The 25584-nt window shown below is 34.0% G+C and overlaps 1 protein-coding gene across 13 annotated transcripts in view; it reads right to left on the bottom strand.

The window, feature by feature from the left end:
* Positions 1-25584, bottom strand: part of INPP4B (inositol polyphosphate-4-phosphatase type II B) — a 981822-nt gene that overhangs the window by 710132 nt on the left and 246106 nt on the right. For 11 of the 13 annotated variants that reach the window (XR_012477007.1, XM_074229241.1, XM_074229248.1 and 8 more), the window contains 2 exons: positions 25317-25527; positions 21460-21504 (listed from right to left, as the gene is read on the bottom strand). Coding sequence is in view for 12 of the 13 variants with exons in the window: in XM_074229241.1 (XP_074085342.1) it covers positions 21460-21504; positions 25317-25407 (136 nt within the window). In the remaining variant the exon portion in view is untranslated. The remainder of the gene's footprint in view (positions 1-21459; positions 21505-25316; positions 25528-25584) is intronic. The other 2 variants (XM_074229244.1, XM_074229242.1) reach the window with 1 other exon arrangement.

The raw sequence follows: 25584 nt of genomic DNA, 5'->3' as shown, positions 1-25584 counted from the left end.
TCTCTCTCTTTGTCTTTGTCTTTCACTTTCTCCTTCCCCGTTTTTTGAAGCTGGGAAAAATGGGCTCCAGGGAAAGGAGGTTTTAGAATCTCTGGTGGTGTTTTTGAGTGAAAAACTCATCAGACTCAGGGAGATAAGAAAGACTTAGACTTCAATTCACAGATCATACAAGTTTACAAGTTATCACAAAATGTCCACAAACTAAGGCAAAATTCCACAAGCTAGGTCCTGTGAGCTTCTTAAAAGAGATGGTAGGTAAGGTAAGTAATGGAATTAAGAGACAGCTGAGGGTGAGTAGCAAAGGGGATGGTCAATAAGTTAAAAGGGAAAAGGGGAAGGAAAAGAAACTTAGATCAACATAGATACAGACTCATGAAGCTAGGATTATATTAATCCAGAAGCATGAAGTTGGACCACTTATATTCAGCTTAGAGAAAAGGGAGAGTAGAAGAAATCTAAAGTAATCTGTCTAGGAGTGAAGCAGGAAAAAGAAAGAAAGCCTGGGCAGAACCTTGCTTAAAGATATTTCCTTGGTAGTTGGAACAAGGGTGGTCCTTTGAGGAGTGGTTTAGCATATCTGACTTCAGGTAATCTCCAGTGTGCCTGTCACAGAGGTAGTCCCCAATAAGTGACTAAACAGCGCTCACTGAGCATCAGCAACATTCTTTAGTATTCATTAGTACTACCATACTCCTGCACCAAAGGGAATGACCCAGGTCAGCATTATAGTTAAAGTCCAAAGTGGTTTAGGAAATGGAGTTCAGGATGAGCTAACACAAAATGGAAAACCCCATCACAATACAGGAAAGTTTCCAGTGCAAAAAGATGACAACATTTCTCTGTTCCCCTACTTCATTTCTACCTGCTATATCCTCTCAACAGAAGATAGGCAAATTGAAGGCAGGGACTGGGCCATTTTTTGTCTTTGTATCACTCATACATTGTTGTACAATGTAGTTGATGAGTAAATGTTGAATTGAATTTCAGTAAAAAAAAAAAAGAAAGAAAGAAAACTATGCTGGGCTGTCAAATTCACTTATTAAGGCCTAGATCACAGACCAAAATTAGGCAGGGCCTGCAGCAGTCCTCTTTTATGAACTATCATAGAGAAATCTGGCAGAGAGAAGAAACCCTAACAGTCATTTCCATAGCAGTTTAAGGATCTATAGTGTGCTTTCTAGCCCTTATCTCATTTGATGAGATAACTGAAATTTGGGCTTCTGGCTGAAAACAAAGGTACTCCTGGGAAGCCTCTCCATTTGGGAAGGAGGAACAGTGACAGAGGCAGCTGCACAGCAGACAGACTATTTGCATATGAAAAGAACAAATTTGGTTCAAATTGCCATTGTCAATAGCTGAAGATTTCTAATCTGGAGCCCAGAGCAAGGCTGGCTCCCTAAGTTTCTCCCCTGCAGCTCTTCAGAAAATTGCATTCTGTGTTGCCAGTTCTGAACTGTACCTGGGCATCCTCCAATCAATTGCTAAGCAATTGAATCCACAATAATCCTGGACCAGAGAAGACTTGTTTTCATTTCTTACCCCCCCCCCTCCATTGGAGCATTAAATACCCAATCAGCCTAATGTCTCCAAACACTCAATGGGGACTTGACTCTCTTAGTAAAGGCCCTGCATTCACATTTCCCTTCGGAAGCAAACAGTTTAAGGAGTTCACACAAATACTCTTTTCCATAGGAACATATGTTCTGTCTGAAGGGGGAATAAAAATGCTCTTCTCAGAATGAAAGCAAGACTGACTGTTGAATGGGAGAAGAGACCAAGTGACTCAGCTGTTGGAAATCAGTGGTTGTAAGACTGTGCTGACCAGAGAAAAATAAAGAAGTTGAGGTTCTGTGCCTAGGCCTTTTCAGAATCTAATTCAGTGGTAGCCCAAAACTTCTGAAACCTATTTAAGCTTCATCCTAGTTCCTACTGTGGCTAACTTCCACTCCAGCAATCTAGTTCCCATCAAAGTAATAACAAAAGTTGGTTAATTGGGGGAGGAGGAGGAGGAGTTGCATTTCCCTGACACCACTCAACCCAAATCTATCCTTTATACAATTAGCCAAATTCTGTTCCAAAACACAGGTCTGACTATGACACTTGCATTTGGAATAATCAGTCATATCACTTCAATGCCAATGGAACATGATATAGGAACCAAGATGGTGGAAGACAAACAATGACCCATGAATTCTCCTAATATTCCCCTCCAAACAACTTTAAAATAATATTCAAATCAAATTTTGGTGTAGCAAAGCCAAAAAAAAAAAAGGTTGATGTAAGATATTTTTTCCAGTCTAATATAACTGTGGAAGTTGGCAGGAGAGGTCTGTGGCACCAGATAGAAATCTGTCCCAAAGCATACTCATGCAAGGGCAGTAATGGACCTTGGAGGCAGTAGCAACTGCAGCAGCAGCAGAAGCAGCAGCAGCTCAGGAGCCCAGAGATGGTAAGGGGATTAGACAACCAGTCAGGAAGAGATCATATAGACAACTCTTTGCCATCACTGGGTACAGTTGGCACTAGTTAGCAACACTATTGCCCATATGCAGTTTTGTATTATAGTTCCAAGACAGAGAGGAGAGCTGGTGCTTGTGGCTGAAGGAGAGCAGGAGACCTGGTCAAAGTTCCAGGGTCAAAAGGAACACTTGTACTTGCAACTATAGGGGAGGAGAGCCCTTCCCAGGTAAGGACCTGAACTCATTCAGGAGAGCAGTGATTACATTTCTTCCCCTATACCACCTTGGAAGCACCAAAACTTGCAGATCCCCACACCTGAAAAGAGCTGAAAAAAGCTTAAAGTTTGGGATAGTGCCTCTACTAGTCCAAATAAGTAGAGTCCAACTTTAACACAGATTTGAAAGGCAAGAAGTAAGCTAGAAAGATGAGGAAATAGAAAAAAGAAAAGAAAAGAACATGGTGACAGAGAAGACCAAAACACAATTTCAGATGAAAACAGCAATGTGAAAAGAGATACAAAATCTCAAAGGAAAATACTAATTGGATCCAACTCCTAAAAGATTTCCTAGGAGAATTAAATAAAATGACTAGTAGGAGAAGAAAAATTGAGAAAATAAGTAATTAAAAATTATGTAAGGAAAATTAATAACATGGAAAGAAAATAAAAAATATTTAACATAATGCATACAAAAAAAAAAGAATTGGTCGAATGGTCAGAGGCACAAAAAAATCATGGAAGAAAACAACTTCATACAAAATAGAATAGTTCAAATGGAAAAGAGTGTACAAAAATTCACTCTACTAATCAATTTTATAAGAACAAAAAAAATCCTTAAAAATAGAACTGGACAAAAAAGGTAGAAAATCTCACTAAGAAAATAATTTCTTAAAAATTAGAATTAAGCAAATAGAAGCTAATGAATCCATGAGAATTCAAGAAACAATAAAGTCAAGAGAAAGAAAAATAAAATAAAATGTTAAATATCGCATTGGATAAACTCCTGACCTGGCAAAATAGATTCTGGAAAGATAATTTAGGAAATTATTGAACTACCTAAAAGATTTGATTTTTTACAAAAGAGCCTAGACATCATATTTCAACAAATTATGGAGAAAAAAAATGCCCTGATATTTTAGATGTGGAAACTGACAGTATCCACTGTAATCAACTTCTGATTTGAGATCCTAAATTGAAAACTCCCAAAAAATATCATAAACAAATCACAGAACTACCAAATCAAGGAGAAAATATTTCAAATAGTCAGAAAGAAATAATTTAAACATCATGGATCCATATTCAAAAATCATACAAGATTTAGCAGCTCCCATGATAAAGTAGTGGAAGGCTTAGTATATTTTGAAGGAAAAAATGGCTTAGATCAAATTTTGATCTAACTAGAAGAGATAATAAAGGAAATTATTTTTTGCTAAAATTATCATGGACAATAAAGTAGTAACAAAAGTTTTTTTAATAGCAAGTTTCTCTTATAAAGACTTCCTTTAGGAGCAGCTGGGTGGCACAGACCTGAGTTCAAATCCTATCTCAGACACTTAATTACCTAGCTGCATGACCTTGTGCAAGTCACTTGTCCCCATTGCCTTGCAAAAAGGAAAAAAACTCAAACAAACAAAAAGACTTCATTAAGCAAAAAGACTTCATTTATTAAATATACAGAGTATAGAATTGAATCAAACTTATAAAAATGAGGTATTCCCCAATTGATAAATGTCAAAAAAAATGAAAAGGAAATGTTTAGAAGAAAAAAAAAATGAAAGCTACCTAGTGACATAAGAAAAAAGTTGTAAATCACTATTCATTAGAGAAGTGCAAGTTAAAACAACTTTGAGATACAATTTCAAACTTATCAGAAATGTCAAATGTTGAATGATGATTGATGAACTAGTCCAACTATTCTAGAGAATAATTTGGTACTATGTCCAAAGGACTTTAAAATTGTTGATACTGCTACTAGGTCTGTATCACCAAAAGAGATCAAAGAAAGAAGAAAAGGATCTATATGAACAAAAAAAATGTTTTTAGCAGTTCTTTTTGTGGTGGTACAGAAGCTGAACAAGTGGCATATGATTGGAATGGAGTATTATTGTACTATAAACAGCAATGAAGAGGAGGTTTCAGAAAAAAATGGGAAGAACCATATAAACTGATACAAGGTGAAATGAAAATGGGAAGATTACTGTGCACAGTAATAACAATATTTTAATGATGATCAAGTGGGAAAGACTTGGTTATTCTGATCAATACAATCTCAAACAATTCCAAAGGACTAATGTTAAAACAAAAATGCTATCTACCCCTGGGAGAAAACTGATGAATTCTGAGTACAAATTGAAATTTAACTTCTTTGCTTCATCTTTCGTTAATGATTTTTTTGAGATATGGTTAATATGGAAATCTTTTTTGCATGATTCCACACGTGCAATTGATATCATTTTTGTTTACTTCTCAGTGTGTAGTTGATAGAGATAATGTGGAATTCAAAATTTAGAAAAAAGAGAATTTGAAAACTAAAGTAAAGATGAAAAATTTTAAAAGCATGATGTGATATTCAACTCTCTCTAAAATCTAGCTGCAAACCTATTAATTGAATACATTTTATGCTTCTTTTCTTCTTGAACTGTTTGTCCAGACAAATCAGCAGAAAGACTTTGCCTCTTACCTGTTGAAGAAGAAAATGTACCTACTTATGATTCTACCTTTTGAAGCATTTTTCCCTTAGATGCACCTAGGTTTTGCAGTGGATCAATTGAACCTGCTAGTCTCCTTTCTCCTGACTGCAAGGCTATGACAGTGGCATATCCTGGCTGACAATAAATATTATAACTATTGTGTTCATTTCACTTTCCCGTGCATTTATTAAGCTTCTCTTGGTCTCTTATATATTGATCTGTTAAATGATTATGTTGGACTTTAAAGAGCTAGCTTTTTCAACTCTAAATTTATAATACTTTAAATACCTTTTTAGAGGGATCATAACAGCTGCTATATAGGAAGACAGAAACAAAATAGGCATTACCTTCAGGGAGTTTACATTCTACTAGGGAAGGTTTAAAAAACTTGAAACAGCCAGGGGCTCTCCACTGCTCTACATAATCTGAACCTAACTAACTTCTTTCCCAGCCTGGGGGAAAGTTGAGAGGTCTTTAAGTTCTACTCTTTCATTTTTCAAGTGAGGAAACTGATAATCAAAAAAGTTAAGTGATTTAACCAATACCTTACCAGCTAGTAAGCGTGTGAAGAAAGATTCCAATTCAGACCCTAAGTTCCTCTGCTAGCTGGTTGATTTGTTATATTCCTAACTTGTCTCATACCACATTGCAACACCCTGTTCATCTCCATTTATTTTCCTTCCAATACACATTTCTTCCCAATAACATTCTTCCAATGCTTGAACACTAAGTACAAATGCTGCCTCCTCCTGGAAGATTTACCCAGTACCATTTATTAGAAATAATTGTTGTTTTGCCTATTCTCATAGTTCCTAATAGTCTTATTCACCTGTCATGTTCTAAATTATTTATTTTGTATTACATTTGACCCCCAGATTCCTTCTCCAATGCATCATTATGGCATGGTAATGATTCTAAGTTCTCGAAAGCTACAACATTGATTTGAAAATTATCTGGGTCATATCATTCTAATAGTTTTTCTAGCTGAGCCTGACTAGAAGAAAAGAGATTTGCCCTCAGATCCACAAAGATCTACTTGCATCAAACGTGATCACCACAGTGATCTCCAATACCTCTGTTCTTGAGGTTCTCTATGAAGAAAAAAAATGAGAATTAGGAAGCTTAAATCAAGGAGACTAAATGGACCAGCTAATTTAAATAGTAAAATAATCCATGGTAGAAACAATATATTCTTAAAAATATTGAAGCATTATTTTATTAAATGTCTCAAAAAAGGAAGGAAAGAAAATATTAGTAATCCTCCCCCCCAAAAAAATTGGAAAAACATGTAATATTATTGATCTAGTCCTTTTTTCACATCTTAGTGAGGTGATAAGTGGTTTAAATTTTATGTGAGATGGCTGGGTAGTACAGTGGATAGAACACCAGGACTAGAGTAGGGAAGTCTGATCTCAGACACTACTAGGTGTGTTACTTTGGGCAAGTCACTTAACCTTGTTTGCCTCAGTTTCTTAATCTGTAAAATAAATTGAAGAAATGGTGAACCACTCCAGTATCTTTGCCAAGAAAACCCCAAATAGTGTCACAAATGATCCGACATGATCAAAAAGTCTGAAAAAAGAATAACTACAAGAATTTGATGTAGGTGTAAATTATATGATCAAGGGTATCCCTAATACAAATGTGAAAAAGTAAGAGGCAAACAATTCCCTATCTTTACCATCCCATATTTGAGTTTAAGTGGCTAAGAATATAAGATTCTATTTTGTCTATCTTTCTGGATTATAAGGAAGCACTCATAAGAACTGGACCTTAAAGCCAGGTCTTCTAACTCCAAGTCAGGTGTCATTCCCCCTATACTGCATGACTTTTCTGACTGACCTTGGATATCATTCAATTCATCTATCTCATAGGTCATAAGATCAGAGTATCCCAGACCTAGAATTAGAAGGGATTTGAGAGGTCATTAAGTTCTACTCTTTCATTTTCCAAGTGAGGAAACTGAGAGCCAAGGTTAAATGATTTAACCAATATCATACAGCTAGTAAATATGTGAAGAAAGATTCAAATTCAGACCCTAAGTTCAGAACTCAATTGATTATACCCTACTGCCTTTAAATAAACTAAAAACTGAAGGTTCCCAGTGTTACCAGGTGGTCTCTCATTTGCATTTTGACCTGAATCAATCCTGTTTATATTGTTTGGGCAATATGTATCACTTTTTTTTTCCCAGAGGAGGAGAATGAGCCTCAAAGAGAGGATGTGACCTATTCAACATCACATAGTTATCTTCTTTCATCAAAATATAAAGACCACACAATGTCTATATTACTTGATTGACAATGTTTGCTCTTTCTAATTAAACAAGCAGATTTTTAAGGAAGGATAGGCTGAAGGCTTTGCCTAATGAAAACAAAATATACAATACTCTGTAGTATTGAAACAGTGGAGATTGATACCTAGTTTGCATGAACAATTAATTTAAATGAGACTCTCTGAAACGGTGACCATATAGGCAAGTGAGCTTTTCCTTACTCTATCATACTACCCAGCATACAGTGGCATAATGAATAATGTTTGAGGGAGGTTTTCATAAATCTTGTTCTGAAGACATTTTGCCTATTTACCCTAGGTACAATCATTGCTAGTTATGGCTACAACCACTAGTTATGACTCCAAACACAGTTTTATCAACTCTTATTTTTACTACAGACAAATCAATATCCTTGGAATTGTCAGTTGCCTAATATATCTGTCTTAATGGATAACCAGCTGCTTATTTATTTGTGATACAAATATGATATTGAGAATACTGATGCAGTAAATTAGAAGAAAATTAACAAGAAATAGAAAAATAGAGCATGGAAGAAATAGGATGTGGTAAATAAACTGAGACCAGAAATACCTGAAAGACAATGAATTTTATAAGAAGTAGGGGAAAGATTCAAAGAGTAGATGAAAACAACCTAGATGGCTTGAATAAAAACATAAAGGAATATTTCATAAATATTTCATAAAGAACAGAGATCCATAGAACAGATAACAGTGAAAACAGACTAAGGGTTTCAAATTACTTTGTAATATCATAACAAAACTTGGGACTAATACAAACACAGAGATAGGGGATTTTGTTGTTGTTTTTAATTAGATTGATTCTTTTTTAATCATCAAGTCATTATATTTTCCCCCTGCTCATTTCCCCCGATAATAAAAACAAATAGCAAAAATAACAAATATAAGAGGCAAACAAAACATATTCTTGCATTGGTCATCTCTAAAAATGTATCAAAGAGATAGGTAAATCACAACTACACAGAATAATCAAAAAATCCTATGACATCCAGCTTAAAAATAAGTTTAGCACCTCTTCTAATGTCCAACTGATGAACCACACACAAAATCAGACTTTCGGACCCAAAACATCCAAATTACTCTCAATTCTGATAGTCACTGGAAATTTGAACCTATTTTTAAACTTAAAAGATAACAATATACCAGTCACAGAAATACATTACAGGAATATTTCAAAGAACAACTGATTCTTTAAGAGTTATGAAGGAAAAAAAGCAGAGAAAGAGACTTAGCAGGATGGAATCCTTGCCAAAATCTTCATAAAAATGGCACATCAACTAATTTATCATGCATGTCTATTTGACCCAGTTGATGCCTCTGCCCAGCTTGCTCACACTGGTCTCTCTCATCAGTGAGTATGACACCAAAAAACTTTTTCCTGTTTATCCACTTGTCCTATGTCTCTTGACCCCAACTTCACCGAGTTCATTCTCATTCTGCTTAGCATTTTTCACAAGTCATACAGTACCCTGTATGATGAGTTGGCTGAATATAAGTTGAAAAGTTTGAATGAATGAATACCCAGGAGAAGGTATCATGAGATTTCCCTATATACTGCATTTGATTTGCAAAGCAAAACTATTAAACAATCGTGCCCTAAGGTACTTCTGATTCATCATTTATCCCTAAGTGGCAATAAATTCTGTAAGAGGTAGAAATGTTCAAATGACCAACATTTTCAATAATTAGAAGTATAAATGGAGAAATTTAATAATCTAAAAGGCAATGAAAAAGGAAATGAAAAGCAAGGGTATGCTAGTCATGGTTAAATGACAAGAAGGATAATGTCATGGACACAAAAACTCACATTTAAATAAGCATCTTAATAACCCAAAGTACAGCAATCATTTTGAATTTATAAAGCTTAAGTCTGGTCCAAGATTCTCTACAAGTTTATGAAGTTACTATTGTTCAGCTATCATTTTTCATTGTGAATTGTTCATTTAAGTTTTTTCATTTGTACTATATATTTTTTTCCGACAGTCTTTCTGCTCTGTACAAAGTCAGAGCTCTACTAGGAAGTTGCTGTTCTTACTAGATGCAAGCAACTGATTCAGGGCTATCTCTTAGATCAAAACCAAATCTTTTCCTGTGTTCAAAGGTAATCTAATTAAGATTTTGTGATGTCATTTGCTGGTCTGACCATGTTACCCCCATCCTCAATAAGCTAAAGTGTCTTTTAAGAGCAAATACAAAATTCTGTAATAGGCATTCAAAGTCTTTCATAATCTCATCAAACAGTTACCCTTCTGGTCTTTTGTCTATCCCCTCACCCTCCCACATATTCTTCAATCTGGAACATTCCATCTCTTGACCCTGGGCATTTTCTCTTGACTGTCCCCTACTGTCTGGAAAGCCTTTTCATTTCTCCCTCATGGCTTCCTTGACTTCCTTCAGTCTCAGTTAAAATCCTACTGTCTGCAGCAAAACTTTTCTAATCTGTCTAAATTCCATTTATCTTCCCTTTTAATTATTTCCTGTTTATCTTATATGCAGTTTCTTTGTACTTATTGTTTGCTTATCCTATCTCATTAGATTGTGAGCTTCTAGAGGGCAGGAACTATTTCTTTCATAGTCTCCCCAAAGTAGTTTATTGAATGACTGTTCATCTGTGTTTTCTTGAAGAATACATTTATGATATAAAAATATGAGACTTCTATTTGGTCTACAATTCTTTCTGCTCTCTCTCATCTTTTCTTTCAATCAGCCTCTAAGGGCTCTTTATCTTCATGTTTTTTCCTTCCTCGAAATAAAGCCACCAAATATCAGAAATATATATATATATATATATATATATATATATATATATATTATGTATGTATAGATATATAGATAGATTTATAAATTTAGTTGGAATTTTCTTATCAAGTTCTTAATAGACTCATATCTACTACTTTAACTTCAGCAACTAATATTTGCAAATAAACTGCAAATTTTTTGCAAATACTTATGGTTAGTGTTATGATACTTAAATGTCACATATTGCAGAAATCACTTTTTTGCCTTTTAGTGTAAATTAAAATTCCTTTCAACCAATTACTTTCTTTGACTCTTCTAAAAGCCATGCTTGCCTTTAGCTGAAAAGACCTTCTTTCTTCTTGTTTGATTTATAACAATGATGTCAAGATTGAAAGTCCTTTTAGCAATATGTCTATTAATTAGTAAATGGAAAAGGATCTCAAATTTAGAATTCCAAGAGTCTAATTGAAGTTTAAGGCTGGTCAAAAATGCTTTGGTTCTTAGCACCTTCTCTCCTTTCTTTAGCCAATGTGTTACTGTAAGAAAATAATTGATGAGGTTCTATTTTTTTCCTATGTCCTCTGATAATGTTTTTAGCCCTAATATGGCCAAAAGATTGATGTTATTTATTCTTCAATCTTAAGGAGGACCATGACATCAGGGAGATGATACCATGCTATGCAAGTTTATTGAATTTAAGTGAAGAAGGTCTGTGCAATGTTGTCAGCCTCACCTTCTCCTCTGGAGTAATCTGGTTCCAGATTTGAATCAGGATGACTAGAGATGACCCTGGATATAGTGGGAAATGTTGGCCTTTTATAGTTATAGTCTTTATAATCACTTAGTTTGACTGAGGCAAGGCTTATACCTTAATTAAAGCATATATGAAAGAAATGAAGCAAACAATGGCTTCTTATCTAAATAAAAAAAAGTCAATCTGGGATTGGAAGACCCTTAGGGTTTCTGGTAAAAACAGACAACTGCTATTTACATTCTCTTTGAGCCTTCCAGGAACCAAAATGACCCTGAGGGCTTGGGTTGGAATCTATTGTCGGCCAATAAATGAGGGTCAGATTGATTTGTGGTTGGTAAACTCCAAATCATTCCAGATTTCAGTGAACCAAAGGAAGACATTAAGAGAATTGGGGGGGGGGGGGCAGAGAAAGAGAGAGAGAGAGAGAGAGAGAGAGAGAGAGAGAGAGAGAGAGAGAGAGAGTGATATTGTTTGATCCTTAATCAGCTCTGAATCACAGGTTTTGGTGGCAGTTCCAGGGCACAGAGGAACCCTATAGCATCAGAACTTGTGGCCATAGAGGAACAGGACCCTTCTCACAGGTCCAGGGCAGAAAAAGAGTGCTTATGATCCCTCACAGACCATAGAACAGGCCAGGAGAGAAATTATAATCTTCTTAGATGATAATAACTTGGAAGAACCAAAAATTTATAGCTGTGAATCAAATTTATAAAAATAGGAGCCATTCCCAATTAATAAATGATCAAAAAAATAAGAAAAAATTTCAGAGAAATAAAAGTTCTATATAGTCATAGGAAGAAAATAGTCTAACAATTTATTGGGGAAATGCAAATTAAAATGATTCTGAGATAGAAAGGAAATTACAAATGTTTGAAGGGATGTGGAAAAAAATGAGACATTAATGAACTCTTGGTGGAGCTGTGAACTGATTGAGCCATACTGTAGAATAATTTGGAACTATATCCAAAGGGCTATAAAACCATGCATACCCTGTGCCTAGCAATATCATTATTAGGTCTGTATCTTAAAAGAAAAAAGGACCTATATGTAACAAATATTTATAGCAATTCTTTTCTGGTGGCAAAGAATTGAAAATTAAGGGGATGCTCATCAATTGGGAAATGGTGGAACAAACAGTGATTTTCATGGAATACTATTCTGCTCTATAAAAAGAAAAATGATGAACCGTGTACTCTTGGAAAAACCTGGAAAGACTTACATGAGCTGATGCAAAATGTAATGTACTATGTACAAAGTAACAGCAATATTTTAAAATGATCAACTTTGGTGGCTTATCTTTTCTCAGCAATATGATGATTCAAGACAACTCTGAAGTACTTACAGTGAAAAATCCTTTCCATTCCCCCAAAAGAAACTGATTGTGTCTGAATGCAGATTGAAGCATTATTTAAATTTTAGTTTTCTTGAGATTTCTTTTGGGAAGGGGGAAGGTCTACATTTTCTCTCACCATGTGACTATTATGGACTACACATGCATAACCTATATCAAAATGCTTGCTTTCTTATTGAGGGGGATGAGTGAGGAATGAAGAAGAATTGGAACTTAGAGTTTTAAAAATGAAAATTAAAAATTGTACATGTAACTGAGGAAAAACAAAATACTAAATAAAAAAAAGGTCTGTCTCATTGAGATGTGGCCACAGGAGCCAGTAGCAAAACCAAACAGCAGTGAGGTTCCCCCACCTAGTTCAAGTCAGGAGCAGGTAGACTATTCCAGATATCCAATAATTTTTCTTCCCAGAAACAAGCATCCATTTATTTCATGGTTACAGTCACCATCCAAGTCATCAGGATCTTTAAGTTCAAGAACATAAAATTTGATACCACTTCATTTCTTCTCTTTTTATTTGTCAGAAAGTAATAGGATAAGTTGTCAAGATTTTAAGGTTTTTGTTCTTGTTTTTGAAGTTAAGCTTAAGCTAGTTTTTTTTTTCACTTTTCTCTTTCATCCTCAAGACATTTCTTAATTTTTCACTTTCTGCCATCAGGACACTATCATCTTGATATTTCTCCTGGCAATCTTAATTTCAGTTTTTGATTCATTCATTCTGGCATGTGATGAAGTACTTTGCATATAAGATAGATAAATAAAGTAATAATATATCACTTTGTCATACTCTTCTTCCAATCTTAAATCCAATTAATTGTTCCATGTTCAGTTCTAACAATTGCTTCTTGGCCTGCATACAGATTCCTCAGGAAATAATTAAATCAATCTATTATTCCAGTCTCTTTGAGGACTTATCACATTTTGTTGTGATCCGCCCAGTCAAAAGATTTAGTTTAATCAATAAAGCAGAAGTATTTTTTTTTCTTGAAGTCTTTTGCTTTCTCTATATTCTAATGATTGTTGGCAATTTGGTCTTTAGTTCCTCTACCTCTTTGAAAACCAACCAATTATTCTAGTAATTCTTGTTTGCACAATCTTAAGAAGAATCTCATGGGCATGTGAAATCAGCTGTTTGATAATTTGAACATTCTTTGGCCTTATCCATCATTAGAATAGGTTTGTAAAAAGATCTTTTCCTATCCAGTGATCACAGTTTAATTTTTGAAATTTGCTGGCGTATTGAGTGCATCAATTTAACAGCATTATCTTTTAGGATTCTAAGTAATTCATCTGTAAGTCTGTCACCTCCACTAGTCTTATTTGTTAGCAATACTTCCTTAGCCCCAATTGACTTCATTCTCTAGGATTTCTGACTCTAGACCAATAACCATACTATTGTGGTTATCTGTGATGCTAAGACTTTTTTCTACAGCACTTTCAAGTATTCTGGATTGCTTCTACTTCTATTAAGTTCCTACTCTATCAAGCCTCAAAACATTACAGAGCTTCCTGGAAAAGCTCTACAATTACTCAAAGCAGTTTAAACTTTCCAACCACATAGAAAAGTCCAAGTGATTTAAAATGCCATTGCCCAGATTATGACATGCATTTGGATGGAATATAGAGTTTATTCATCAGTTACAGGGACATATCTAGGACAAGCAGAACAGAAAAACAAGGTAGGCTTAGGATTAAAAAAGAAGAGAAAAATGGATGAGACTTTCTTTGGGAAATTGCAAAGCTACTTTGATCAATCCAAGCTTCCTATGAAAACAAAGACCCATGTCAATATTATGGCAGTGAAATATGGAGTGCAACCATCTCCCCAAAATTTAAAACTAAGATCACAAAGTGTATAAAAATATATGATGGGTATGAACGGACTTAGTATATCACCAATAAGGAATTTCAAAAAAGAATAGCAGTCACAGAAATCATTAAAGAATTGTATGTTAGGAAGAGAGACTTGTTAGTCACATAATGAAAGTAAGTGATAAAAGATGAATAGTCAAAGTTCTCTACTGGCATTAGTATCAGGAGAAATGGAAGAAGGAATCCCTCCAGCAAGTGGAGTGGACTTCTTCTGACACAGTTCTGGGAGATCATAGACAGGAGATGTATAGGATCAGAAGGCATGGGAGAAAATAAATGATTAATTAATCCACAGCTTTATTTAAGTACTATGAAATGATTAAAGGATTTGACAACACTGTACAACAATGGACTTATAAGAGTTAGAAAATTTTGAAATAATATTTATTCCATTCCCTGAGAAAATGAGATACCAAATGTCCAAGACTTTCACTTCCATGATTTTCCTGATTTTCTTAATTATAAATAAAATAAAGTGTATTCCCTAGGCTGGTGGAAGTCATGAAAATCTAGTTTTATTTAGAAATCAGACTGGTGATTTTTATCCATGATCAAGCTTTGTGGAAATAGCAGCTTGTTTCCACAAAGCTTGATCACCCCCTAAGATGGTTTAGGAAAAAAAAAAAGGAGGAATTAGTTGGGATAACTAATCAACATCCACAAGCATACAAGACCCAAAATGGCATTGCTTTAACTTAAGATTCATTTTCCCTTTTATTCTTGCAATCTATTTTTCTTCTCCTTCACTTAATCAGACTTTAAATCAAATAAAATCTTATGTAATTAAAATTTCCTTTCAAATCTAGCCTCAGACAGTACTAGCTAAGTGTCCCTGGGCAGGTCACTTAACTTGTTTGATTTAGCTTCCTCAACTTGTAAAATAGATAAAATAATATCACCTAAATCATAGGGTTGTTGTGAGGATTAAAACAAATATGATTTTTGAAGTTCTTAACACAGTGGCTGAAAGATTTTGTCCTTACTTCCTTTACTCTCCCCAACCAATCTGCAGTCTTATTCCCTTCCTCCCCAGATATTTTTCACATTCATTTTATGTACTATATCTTCCCCCCATTAGAGTGTAAGTTCCTTGAGAGCAGGAACTGATTTCTGTGTGTATTTACATTCTCATTTCTAGCAAAGTGTCTGGCACATTGTAAGTAATTGTTGGTTTGAAAATAAATCAATCATTTAATAAATGCTTATTGATGTGAAAATGAATTGAAATATGCTAGTCGGGGGAGAAGGCTCTATAAGTTAGGAAGCATTTAGGAAAGATGTCATATAGAATGTGGTTCTTGAATATTAAAACAAACTAGGGATTTCAAGAAGCAGATGTGAGGATAGAAATCATTCCAGATATTATAGACAGTCAAGGCAAAGGCATGGAGATGGGAAATGATGTGTCAAATGTGCAGGGCAAAAAGTTAACTAAAGTAAACTAATATTGATGGACCACAGAGTGCATAGAGGGTTATAATGCTTAAGTAGACTATAAAAATAAGAATGAGTGAAAATCTTTAAATACAAAGAAATTTATATTTGACTGAATAGGATAAAGGATAAAATGATAAAGAATAAAATTATAAAATCAAGACAGACAGATTTCAAGGAGCTTATGTTCTATTTGGAGGAGACAACACACAGAAGATTCTTGTTCGTGTTCATATTCAGTTCATGGTAAATGGAAAAACCAAAGATGCTAAGGCAGAGAAAGTAATAGGGTGGATAGTAAGTCCTCAGGGACTTTGAAGAATAATGACAGGGCAAATGATCCCATAATGAGATGATAGCACATTCAAAGAGTTCTGGACCACCTCTAGTAGGGAGAGAGAGATGTGGTGATTAGCATCCAACTAATAGTAGTTAGCTGGTGGTACCTGGCAACTAGGAAATGGAACAACAAAAGTTGATTGTGGAAGAATAATATGATTTATGCTAATGTATGTTATATTACTTGCTATACAGATATCCTTTATTTGGGAATGACTATTATTCTTATATTTGACAGTGATGATGGTAATGATCCATGAATCCACAGTTCCATAAAATTCCATGCAATGTAATAATCCCCTTTGACCTTCAAATCATATGAGGTTCAGTTCATAGCATATGTCAATAAATACCAATTCAATAATTAGATGCCTCTGATATAAAAAAATAACAACAATAATAGCTAATAATTATAGCAATGCCTACTTTGCATTAAGCACTATGATAAACACTTTATACTATCATCTCAATTGATCCTCATAAATTTGTAAGGTAAGAGCTATTTTTATTACATTTTATACTTGAAGATACTAGGCAAATTGAGGTTAAGTGATTTGCCTAAAGTCACACTGCTCCTAGTGACTATATGAGAAAGGATTGGAGGTCTTTCTGCCCTACTTACTATATCACCAAGTTGCCACAAACTAACCTCTATGTTGGGATAAACAAATTTAATAAACTAGTACTTTGCTTAGCATATATTCACTTAATTGAATTCTACACTTTGAGCCTTCATAAGGCAACCTGATGATATAGGAAGACTCATCCTGGAAGTCTAGAGACCTGAATTCCAGCCCTAACTCTATTTCTTATTCTGTGTGGTCCTGGTGTAGGTGCTGGACCTCTCTGATTCTTAGTTTCCTCATCTATCAAAAGGAGAAACCTCAACACTAATCTCTGCTTAAGGGGCAATTAGGGAGCACAATAAATAGTACTGTGCCTGGAGTCAGGAAGCCTCATCTTCCTTAGTTCAAATCTGACATCAGATACAACTGTGTGACACTGGGTAAATCATTAATCCTGTTTGTCTTAGTTTCCTCATGTGTTAAATGATCTGGAGAAGGAAATGGAAAACTATTCCAGTATCTTTGCCAAGAAAACCCTAAATGGAGTTAGGAAGAGTCAGAAAAGACTGAATAACATCAAATCTTTTTTTTTAAACTTACAACGCTTAGAATAATCATGGATAAAGTGTTTTAACTACACCTCCTAAATCAGTAAATCAGTCAAGCAGGCATTATTAAGAACCTTTTATGTGTGTGCTATTCTGAGGTCTGACTGTGGCTTGGAGGTGATCCTGGGATCACAAAAGCCAAATCAATGAAACACAAACTTTGACAAGATCCTACTAAACGGAAAAGACTTTGAGGGAAGGCCCAGAAATGGCTTATAGCTTTGTCATTCAAAGACTAGATTGAGTTTGAAGAGTCACATCATCAGCTATGTCAAAATAGATTAAATTTTAGCCATAACAGGTCACATGATGCCTACTTGGTTGAGAGTGCTCAATAAATGCATCTTAAATCTAAATTCCTTGAGGGCAATGACTAAATTTTTGCCTTGTAATTTTGTATTTCCAGTGTCTATTCCATTATCTGAGATTGATTGATTGGATTGAATTAAAAGTAATCTATTTAGGGAGAGGAGGGTAGTACTCTAGTCCCATGAAAAAAGTACAAACAAGTAAAATAACATGAAATATTAAGAAATATATAAATGTACATATATCCTCATAGAGTAAACATAAAATAAGACTGTTACTTATGCAGCCCATGAAAATTTGTTTTAGAAACAAAAGTTTAAGACATATCATAAATTGAAAGAACAAAAAAGAACCAATTTAGAAGCTTTATTAATTCTAAAGGTAGTAGTAATAGTAGTAGTAGTAGTAGTAGTAGAAGCAGTAGTAATTTTATATAAAACTTTGAAGATTTGTAAAGTACTTTTCACGTATTATCTCATTTGATCTTCTCAACAAATCTGTGATATATTATTGTCTCTCATATTATTAATAAGAAAACTGAAGAATGAAGAAGTTTAAGTGACTTACCCAGAAGTGCAGAGGTAGATAAATGTCTAAGGCAAAATTTGAACTCAGGGCTTCCAGAATCAAATATTAACCTATAACTCATTTTTTTAGGTTTTTTTGTAAGGCAAATGGGGTTAAGTGACTTGCCCAAGGCCACACAACTAGCTAATTATTAAGTGTCAGAGGCTGGATTTGAACTCAGGTACTCCTGACTCCAGGGCCAGTGCTCTATCCACTATGCCACCTAGCTGCCCCCTAAGCTATGACTCTTGATACCCCTCAGAGTAACACAATAAAAGCAGTAGCACCATAGGGTAAAATTATTTGAAAATGGTACAACTGATATAAAGAAATGAATTTCTCAGTCAGTTTTATCCTTCTGAAGATAGTCCTTCTCCATCATACTTTTCCAGATAAAACCCTACACAACTTTGAAGAATATGGGTACTGTTCTTAAATGATACCTTCCCTGAGCTGTGAATAATGTTAAATTGTATTCATCCATAAACAAAATCTGGGTTATTTTATGCCTTTTAATTATTTCTTGAAGTGGTAAAGTGAATGTGCTATCAGTAATCTGAAAGGACTTCAGTGAATGAAATAACGAAGTAATAGTGTACTACATTTGAGACTGCCAAGTGTAAGGAATATAAGGAAATATGGGGGAGGGGAATCTTTTATGAATAAACTCAAACCTTGGAAAAAACTTGCAAAACCAAAAGAATGAGTACATTCTTTAAAAAAAAAATAAATTTTCCTAACCATTTGCTTCTGCATCACCAACATTTATTCTTGTATCTTTCCCTTATCCCTCACAGAGATTCTTCTCAAACAACAAATAAAATTTTTAAAATAGAAAACTCAATCAACTAAAATGATCACTACATCAAAACATCTAAAAATCCATTCAATGTTGCACTACCAAGGACCTCCAATTTCTGCAAAGGAGTAAAGCAAATGTTCTTCTCATATTTCTTCTTAAGGGAAAACAAAACATGGGGGAACTATGCTTGTTCCTGGTAATTTGGAAATTGTTTTGTACTGATTGTTCTTTCCAAGAACAGAATATGGTCTAACTATAACCACATTAAGATGGAAACTGCATGGGAATGAGCAGAAAAAAATCTTGATTGAAATGTACAAAGAGTGAAATATATGTTATGATATTTTATGGGATGTATTTCATTTATTTAATTGTGAACATTATAGCAAAGCAAGTTGAATATATCATATTAATATTCAATATGGTTTCTCACAAATAATTAAAAAGAAAAATGAAATCAGGAAGCACAATTACTGTCACAAAAGAAAAATAATTTAATTTAAATATAGCTAGGTGCTAAATTCATAGATAACAATGGGAATGAGGTGCTCATTTTTCAATTTATACTTATTTTAGACTATCAAGACATACTTAGGCAATTAGATTTTTCAGTTGACTATCACTAACCTCCGTCACTGGAATAAAGAATATGATACATGTGTTAACAGAATCATTTCTGCGGTGTCTAACGATTTGAAAGGGTTTGATCACACGAAAGACAGTAGGAGTTGGAGAAAACAATACAAGATGAAGTGCAAATTTATTAATGCGTGCCATGGAATTTTTTTCATGATTTAGAAATCCTCAGATATTAGAGCTGGTAGAGATCTTTGAGGTAATCCAGTTCTAATTGTTTCATTTCAGAAATGAGAAAACTGAAGGTGAGAAAAGTAAAGTGATCTGTCCAAGATCACAAAGCTCATTAGCAGCAAAGTAGGTAGCAGAATCCCATCTTCTGACATACAGATCAATCAGTGATCTTTTTGATCCAGGTCACAGAAGTATTTGAATCAGTCTAGCCTCCAAGTAGAATGTAAGATTATGAGGTCAGGAACTCTTTTTCTTCTACATTTGAATCATGTATTTTTAGCAGAGTGCTTTTAAATACAGCAGACTCTTAATAAATTATTGGGAAATTAGACCAGATTCAAATCCTTTGTGAGTTATATAGCAATTTCAATGTATTTTTTAAAAATACATGTCCTGAAAGTGACAAGTATTAAAAGCTTTAAATATAAAAAAAGTGATGGCTAAAAAAAAACCCTTCATTTTTGTCCTTCATTTTATCCCATAATATTTCAAAAATAGAAATGTCAATATTATGAATTTTTATTATAAATAAAATATTTGTATATTATATAATAATACAAATTGTTACAGATATAACTAAATATAAATTATATAGAAAATTTCACTGATTGTTCTTCTCATTTGAGAGTTTACTTAGCTTTCCAAGAAATAGTAAGAGTTAAGAATCTGAAGCATATAGATATAGAAAGAACACCATACCAAATGGAGGTGTCTTCTGGGTTCAAAAGTAGAAATCCCTAAAGATGCCAAGGCCAGTTTCCTCAGCAATCATTGCATATCAAATAAACAGTGATGTTTTCAGACAGTGGTTCTGGAAACTCAATTGTTCTTTCAACCTTAAGTGAATTTCCAGTTTACAAGTGATATAAAGATGGAAAAACTAAAAATCTCAGTTTTATAATTTGTAAAGTATAACAGCAACAACTTATGATTTAAGGTTTGCACCAAACTTTGAAAAGATGCCATTTAATTCTCACAATAACTCTGGAAGGGAGCTGCTGCAATTATCCCCATAAAATAATATTTTATTTTACCAAGACTGGTAAGTATCTGAGGTTGGATTTGAACTCATATTTTTCCGACTCAAGGTTAAGAGTACTATTTGTCTTGGGGGCTTTTATGAAGACCAAATGAACAAAAGCTTTTTGAAAGACTTTGACTTAAACAGAATAAAAGACTTTTATATTAGCAAATCTCCCTCATTATAAGTAATCTCCCTCATTATACTTGTCTCTTTTGACTTTCAGAACCATGGAGAGAAGACAATCCTTGATTTAAACCCTGCATAGAATCTTCGCCTGAGGCATATTGAGTTTAGTCCCAAAGGAGAATTGCTAAATTGTAAATGTGAATAACTTAGTTGTATTTGTAGGCTTGTAGAAACTTTTAAGATCAAAAATGAAGAAGCTATGAATGGAAGCTTCTTCATTTTCATAAATATTCCCAATGCTTAGTAGAATGCTTGACCCTATAAAATGCTTATTAATTTGAATTGAATAGAAAAATATCTATCACCTACCTACCACATTCCAGCCAAAACCCACTCTGAAATTTTATAGCCAAAGACAAGATCACATGAAATTCTTTTCAGTCTCAAATTCAAGGTCCAGATGAAAGAGGGGATATGGGGGAGGGAAAGGGGTCAGGACATATTTCCTGTGAACAAAACAGCAACCCATCTTTGAGCCCCAGGAGTAAAGAATCATTGTGTTAAGGTGCCATTACAATAATAGACCTAATGAATGGTACAGGCCCATTGACTTAAAAAAAAAAAACTGCTCAATGTATTACAAGTACTTGACATTTTGGATATAATTGGAAATGGAAATCAAAATAAAGTTGCTTACCAAGGCTAAATTCCAGCTTAGGCTCATTTGCACTCTTTTGAATACCTGCAAGTAAAAGATGTTAATAAGTTCATCAAAAAAAGATACCATTCTTCATTTTATGTCTATTTAAACCCACATATTTATATAGAAAGTAGTAGAAACTGGTATGTATATATTGCCTTAAAATTGGCAAAATATTTATATAAACACCTTATTTAATCTTCATGATAACCCTTTATGGAAGGTGCTATTATTATTATTATTATTATCATTATTCCCTTGGTAGAGATGAGGAGACTGAGTCACACAGAGATTAAGGGACATGTCCAAGGCATCACACAGTTAGTATGAAGCAAGATTCAAATCCCAGTCTTCCTAACTCCAAGTTCAGGTTTCTTATATATCACACTCCCTCTGCTTCATTTTCATTTGCTTAAAAGATGTAAAATAAATACATGCCCTGAAAGTGACAAATATTTAGAACAAATGAGTCTCATATATTTGTTACTACAAAGATCTAGAAATTCATAACTGCCTTTGGGTACATTTCTACTTGAAAGACAGCACAAGCCATTGAAAATTGGAATGGCCATCTTTTCCAACTATGACTGAAAATTCCTCATAAAACTGAAAATGTCACTGAGTCTTCATGGACCTGCTATTTCATCAATATTTTACTAATTAATAGTTATAGTTCCTTTATATCCCAGCAGATGATCACCTCTGTTGAGTCATAGCTAAAGAATTTCATGACATAAGGGCTCAATAAACTTCTCCCACAGCAATTATTAGTCTTTAATTATTATTTCAATGTTTAAAAAGTGCCTTATAAATATCTCATTTTATTTTCACAATTATTATCTCCAATATACAGAAAAGGAAATTAAGGCACATGGCAGTTAAATGACTCTCCCACCAAACAGTAATTTTTACTGGATTCAAACTCAGATCCTTCTGTCTCCAGGGCTAGTACTTTATCCTCTGTGTCATCTAGATGCTCTCCACATAAAAGGATTGTTCTGGTAACATTGGAAGGTTTTTGTTTGTTTGCCATTTTGAACTGTTTTCCAGGCAGCCAAAAATTATTACAAGACCCCATATACATTAGATGGGGTTGAATTTTTATCTAACTAGATTTATTTAGGCGGATTTTAAAGTAGGTATAGGTAGATTATTTGGGGGAGGGTAGGAAAATCTGGGAGAGACTAAGAATATTGGCTGATTCATGGGTAAAGGGAATGAGTACATATTACCATGATAATATTGCTGGAATTAGAGTCAGAGTCTAAATTTAAATTGAGACTTCACTTTCTTATTATCTGTGTGACCTGGAGCAACTCATTTAATCCCTCTGGACCTCAGTTTATTTATCTGTAAAGTCAGAGACTGAATTGGATGTATCCTCTTTTGATTCTAAAGTGAAATGGTTCCTGGAGGATCATGATAGTTAAGAGGGGATGAAGACAAGCTGAAATATTCAATATACACTACGAAATTCTAGATTCAAATCCTTACTTAACATATCACTTATGTGTTGTAACCTTGGCAAGTCACTTATTCTGTGCCTTAGTTTCCTTCATCTGTAAAACATGAAAACTTAAATAAATAACTTTCAGGGTCCCTAAATCCTATGATCTCACAATTATATAATTTATGTGATCAGTTACTGTTTCTTTAAAGAAGCAGTCTCATGTGGATAATTGAATTTATCCAACAGATTGGTTTTCCTAAAAATTCTTTTTCTTTTAACTTCATGCAGAAAATAATGTGGCCAAATGTAGCCAGAAAAAATTTTATTGTTAAAACAACATCATTTAGGGTTTTTTTTGTTATTTAAAGGAGTTAAAATTTTTCATTAATGATCATTTTTTTTTAGTAAAATTCCAACGTACACAGGAAAAACTAGTGATGCCAATACAAGGTAGATTTGTGAGAACTTTGAATCATCGGAATTTTCCAAAGCTTATTATTAACTTCTGTATTACCTCTGATCTATATTATCATAATTCAATTCATAGAAATAAATTCAACCACTATCATTTACCAAAGATTCGAGGATAATATGAACTCAATATTTGGGCATTCGTTTGTCAGTGCCAAATGATGAGACAATAGAAATCTTTAGGAGTTTTTAAAAAGAATAATGCAATTCTATTCAAAGAGCATAAGCCAAGGCCTTGGTATCTTAAGCAAGAGAGAAGTGTTCTGTTCTCCAAAAATATACTAATTACTTGTACAATAAAGGGAACAATTCCAGGGCTCAGATGGTAAGCTGGGCCAAATCTCTAAGCCTTGGCAGGCCTATTTTTAGCTCTGTGGTGCTTTATGCTGGGTTCCAGGTGCAGTCTAAAGGTTCAGATAGCATCATGTTTCAGATACTTTTAATTTAATTGCCTTTAGAGTTTTAAAAAGAGGAAAACCTTGAAGGAAACAGAACTAAAATGATAATGTACACACTCCAACTATGCAATGTAGACATGGAGGAAATCACTTTGGGGCATGACCATGACTGTGAATGAGGCAAAGAAGGAAACAAGTTAGTGTTCTATCTGGTGTCTTCCTACTTTAATTATTCTTGCAGAGTACTAATCTTAGCTGCTTATAGTTGCAGAGGAGGGGTGTAAGGATTATCAATGCCCTCTAAAAGTCAGGGAAAATTTTAGTTAAATTTCTAGTTTCCATTTACTACTTTTGGAAATATCATTTGTGAGTGACTTGTATGTGTAGTTGCTTAGATTTGTCTATCTAAAAATAAACTTTATCAACATTTTTAATTGCTAAGTTGTTAATGGATATGCACCTTTTTTTTAATGGAAAATTTATAAATTCTCAGAAATCATATCAAATTCTGCTCCAAATCCCTAAAAGTGAAAAACAAATTAAAACTAACCAAAGTATTATTGAAGTGGAAGGGACTTTAGAAAGACAGGGACATTAATACACTGTATGAAGAAATGATGAACTCCAATGAATTTCAATGACCAATGTGAATTTTAGAGATCTGATGATGGAATATTCCTCCCTATGGGAGAATCTGGGTCTTCTAAGGATCTGCATGGATGATTTTTCTTCATTACAAGGAAGTATTCAATTGTTAATAGTCATAGGGGAAATGAGTTTAGTAAAAAACAAAAGGCATGAATAAACTTTAAAAATTAAAATAAATAAAAATAAACATCAAATTAAAAGCAACAACATTTTGAAAGAGATTGAATAAGTGCTAACCAAGAGTCAGAGAAAAGGAAATTAAGTACTAGTTTGATGGTTGATTCCTTTCTTTCTTTTTTCTCCTTGTTGCTGATCAGGCAAACAAAATTTATTATGTGACCATGTCCCAGCTATTTGGGGATAACTTTTCAACCAACTACTTGTGTAGGCAATTTTAGCATAAGGAAAGAGAGGAGGAGAGTTTGAAGATAATGGGAAGAGATTGTGAATATTATGTAAGTCAAAAGAAAAACTACTTTTGGTTGTAGTGATTCAGATGGTTGTTACACTATAGTTCCCACTGGATGTGAAAACAGATAATTAAATCAAAAGTTCCAAGTATAGTATCTGCATTCTATCTTAATTGGATAAATGGGGTGACCATTTTTTCCCACTAGAGAATGAGAACTACAAAATCTTATATCTACAAAATTTGTTACAGGATATCATTAAACTAATAAAAAATATTTATGAGAAAAAATAACTATATAATAGAATTCATTGACTGTGTCTGAGTCATTTCTTTTTTTTCTTTAGGAAGATTTTACTAATTTTGAGTTTTACAATTTTCCCCCATTTTTGCTTCCCTCCCCAACCCCCACAGAAGAGAGTCTAAATTCAACCATTTCAATGGCAAAAGCAATAGTGATGTCAGTCAACATACTTACTTGTGAACTGGAGCTCTCCCAGATCATTTGCCTGGGCTGTTGGAAGAAAATGCTGCCCTTCCTCTGCTGTTTTTTCCTCCTTGATTTCCATGGTCACCAGTATCAGGGATTTATTTCTATTTTCTCTAAATTTCCAAGTTTCACAGCCCAAGGGAAGGTGTCCAAGATCTCCAAACTGGCTTTGCTGGAGGCTCCTCAATGATGACCTGCACTGAGAATATAGTAATAATTATTGCAGTATTATTGCAGAATATACATAGGTGGCATC

The sequence above is a fragment of the Macrotis lagotis genome, chromosome 3 (assembly GCF_037893015.1).
Source record: "Macrotis lagotis isolate mMagLag1 chromosome 3, bilby.v1.9.chrom.fasta, whole genome shotgun sequence".
NCBI classification, from domain to species: Eukaryota; Metazoa; Chordata; class Mammalia; order Peramelemorphia; family Peramelidae; genus Macrotis; species Macrotis lagotis.
Note: the sequence above shows the minus strand (reverse complement) of the source record. Positions and strands in the feature narration are given on the sequence as shown.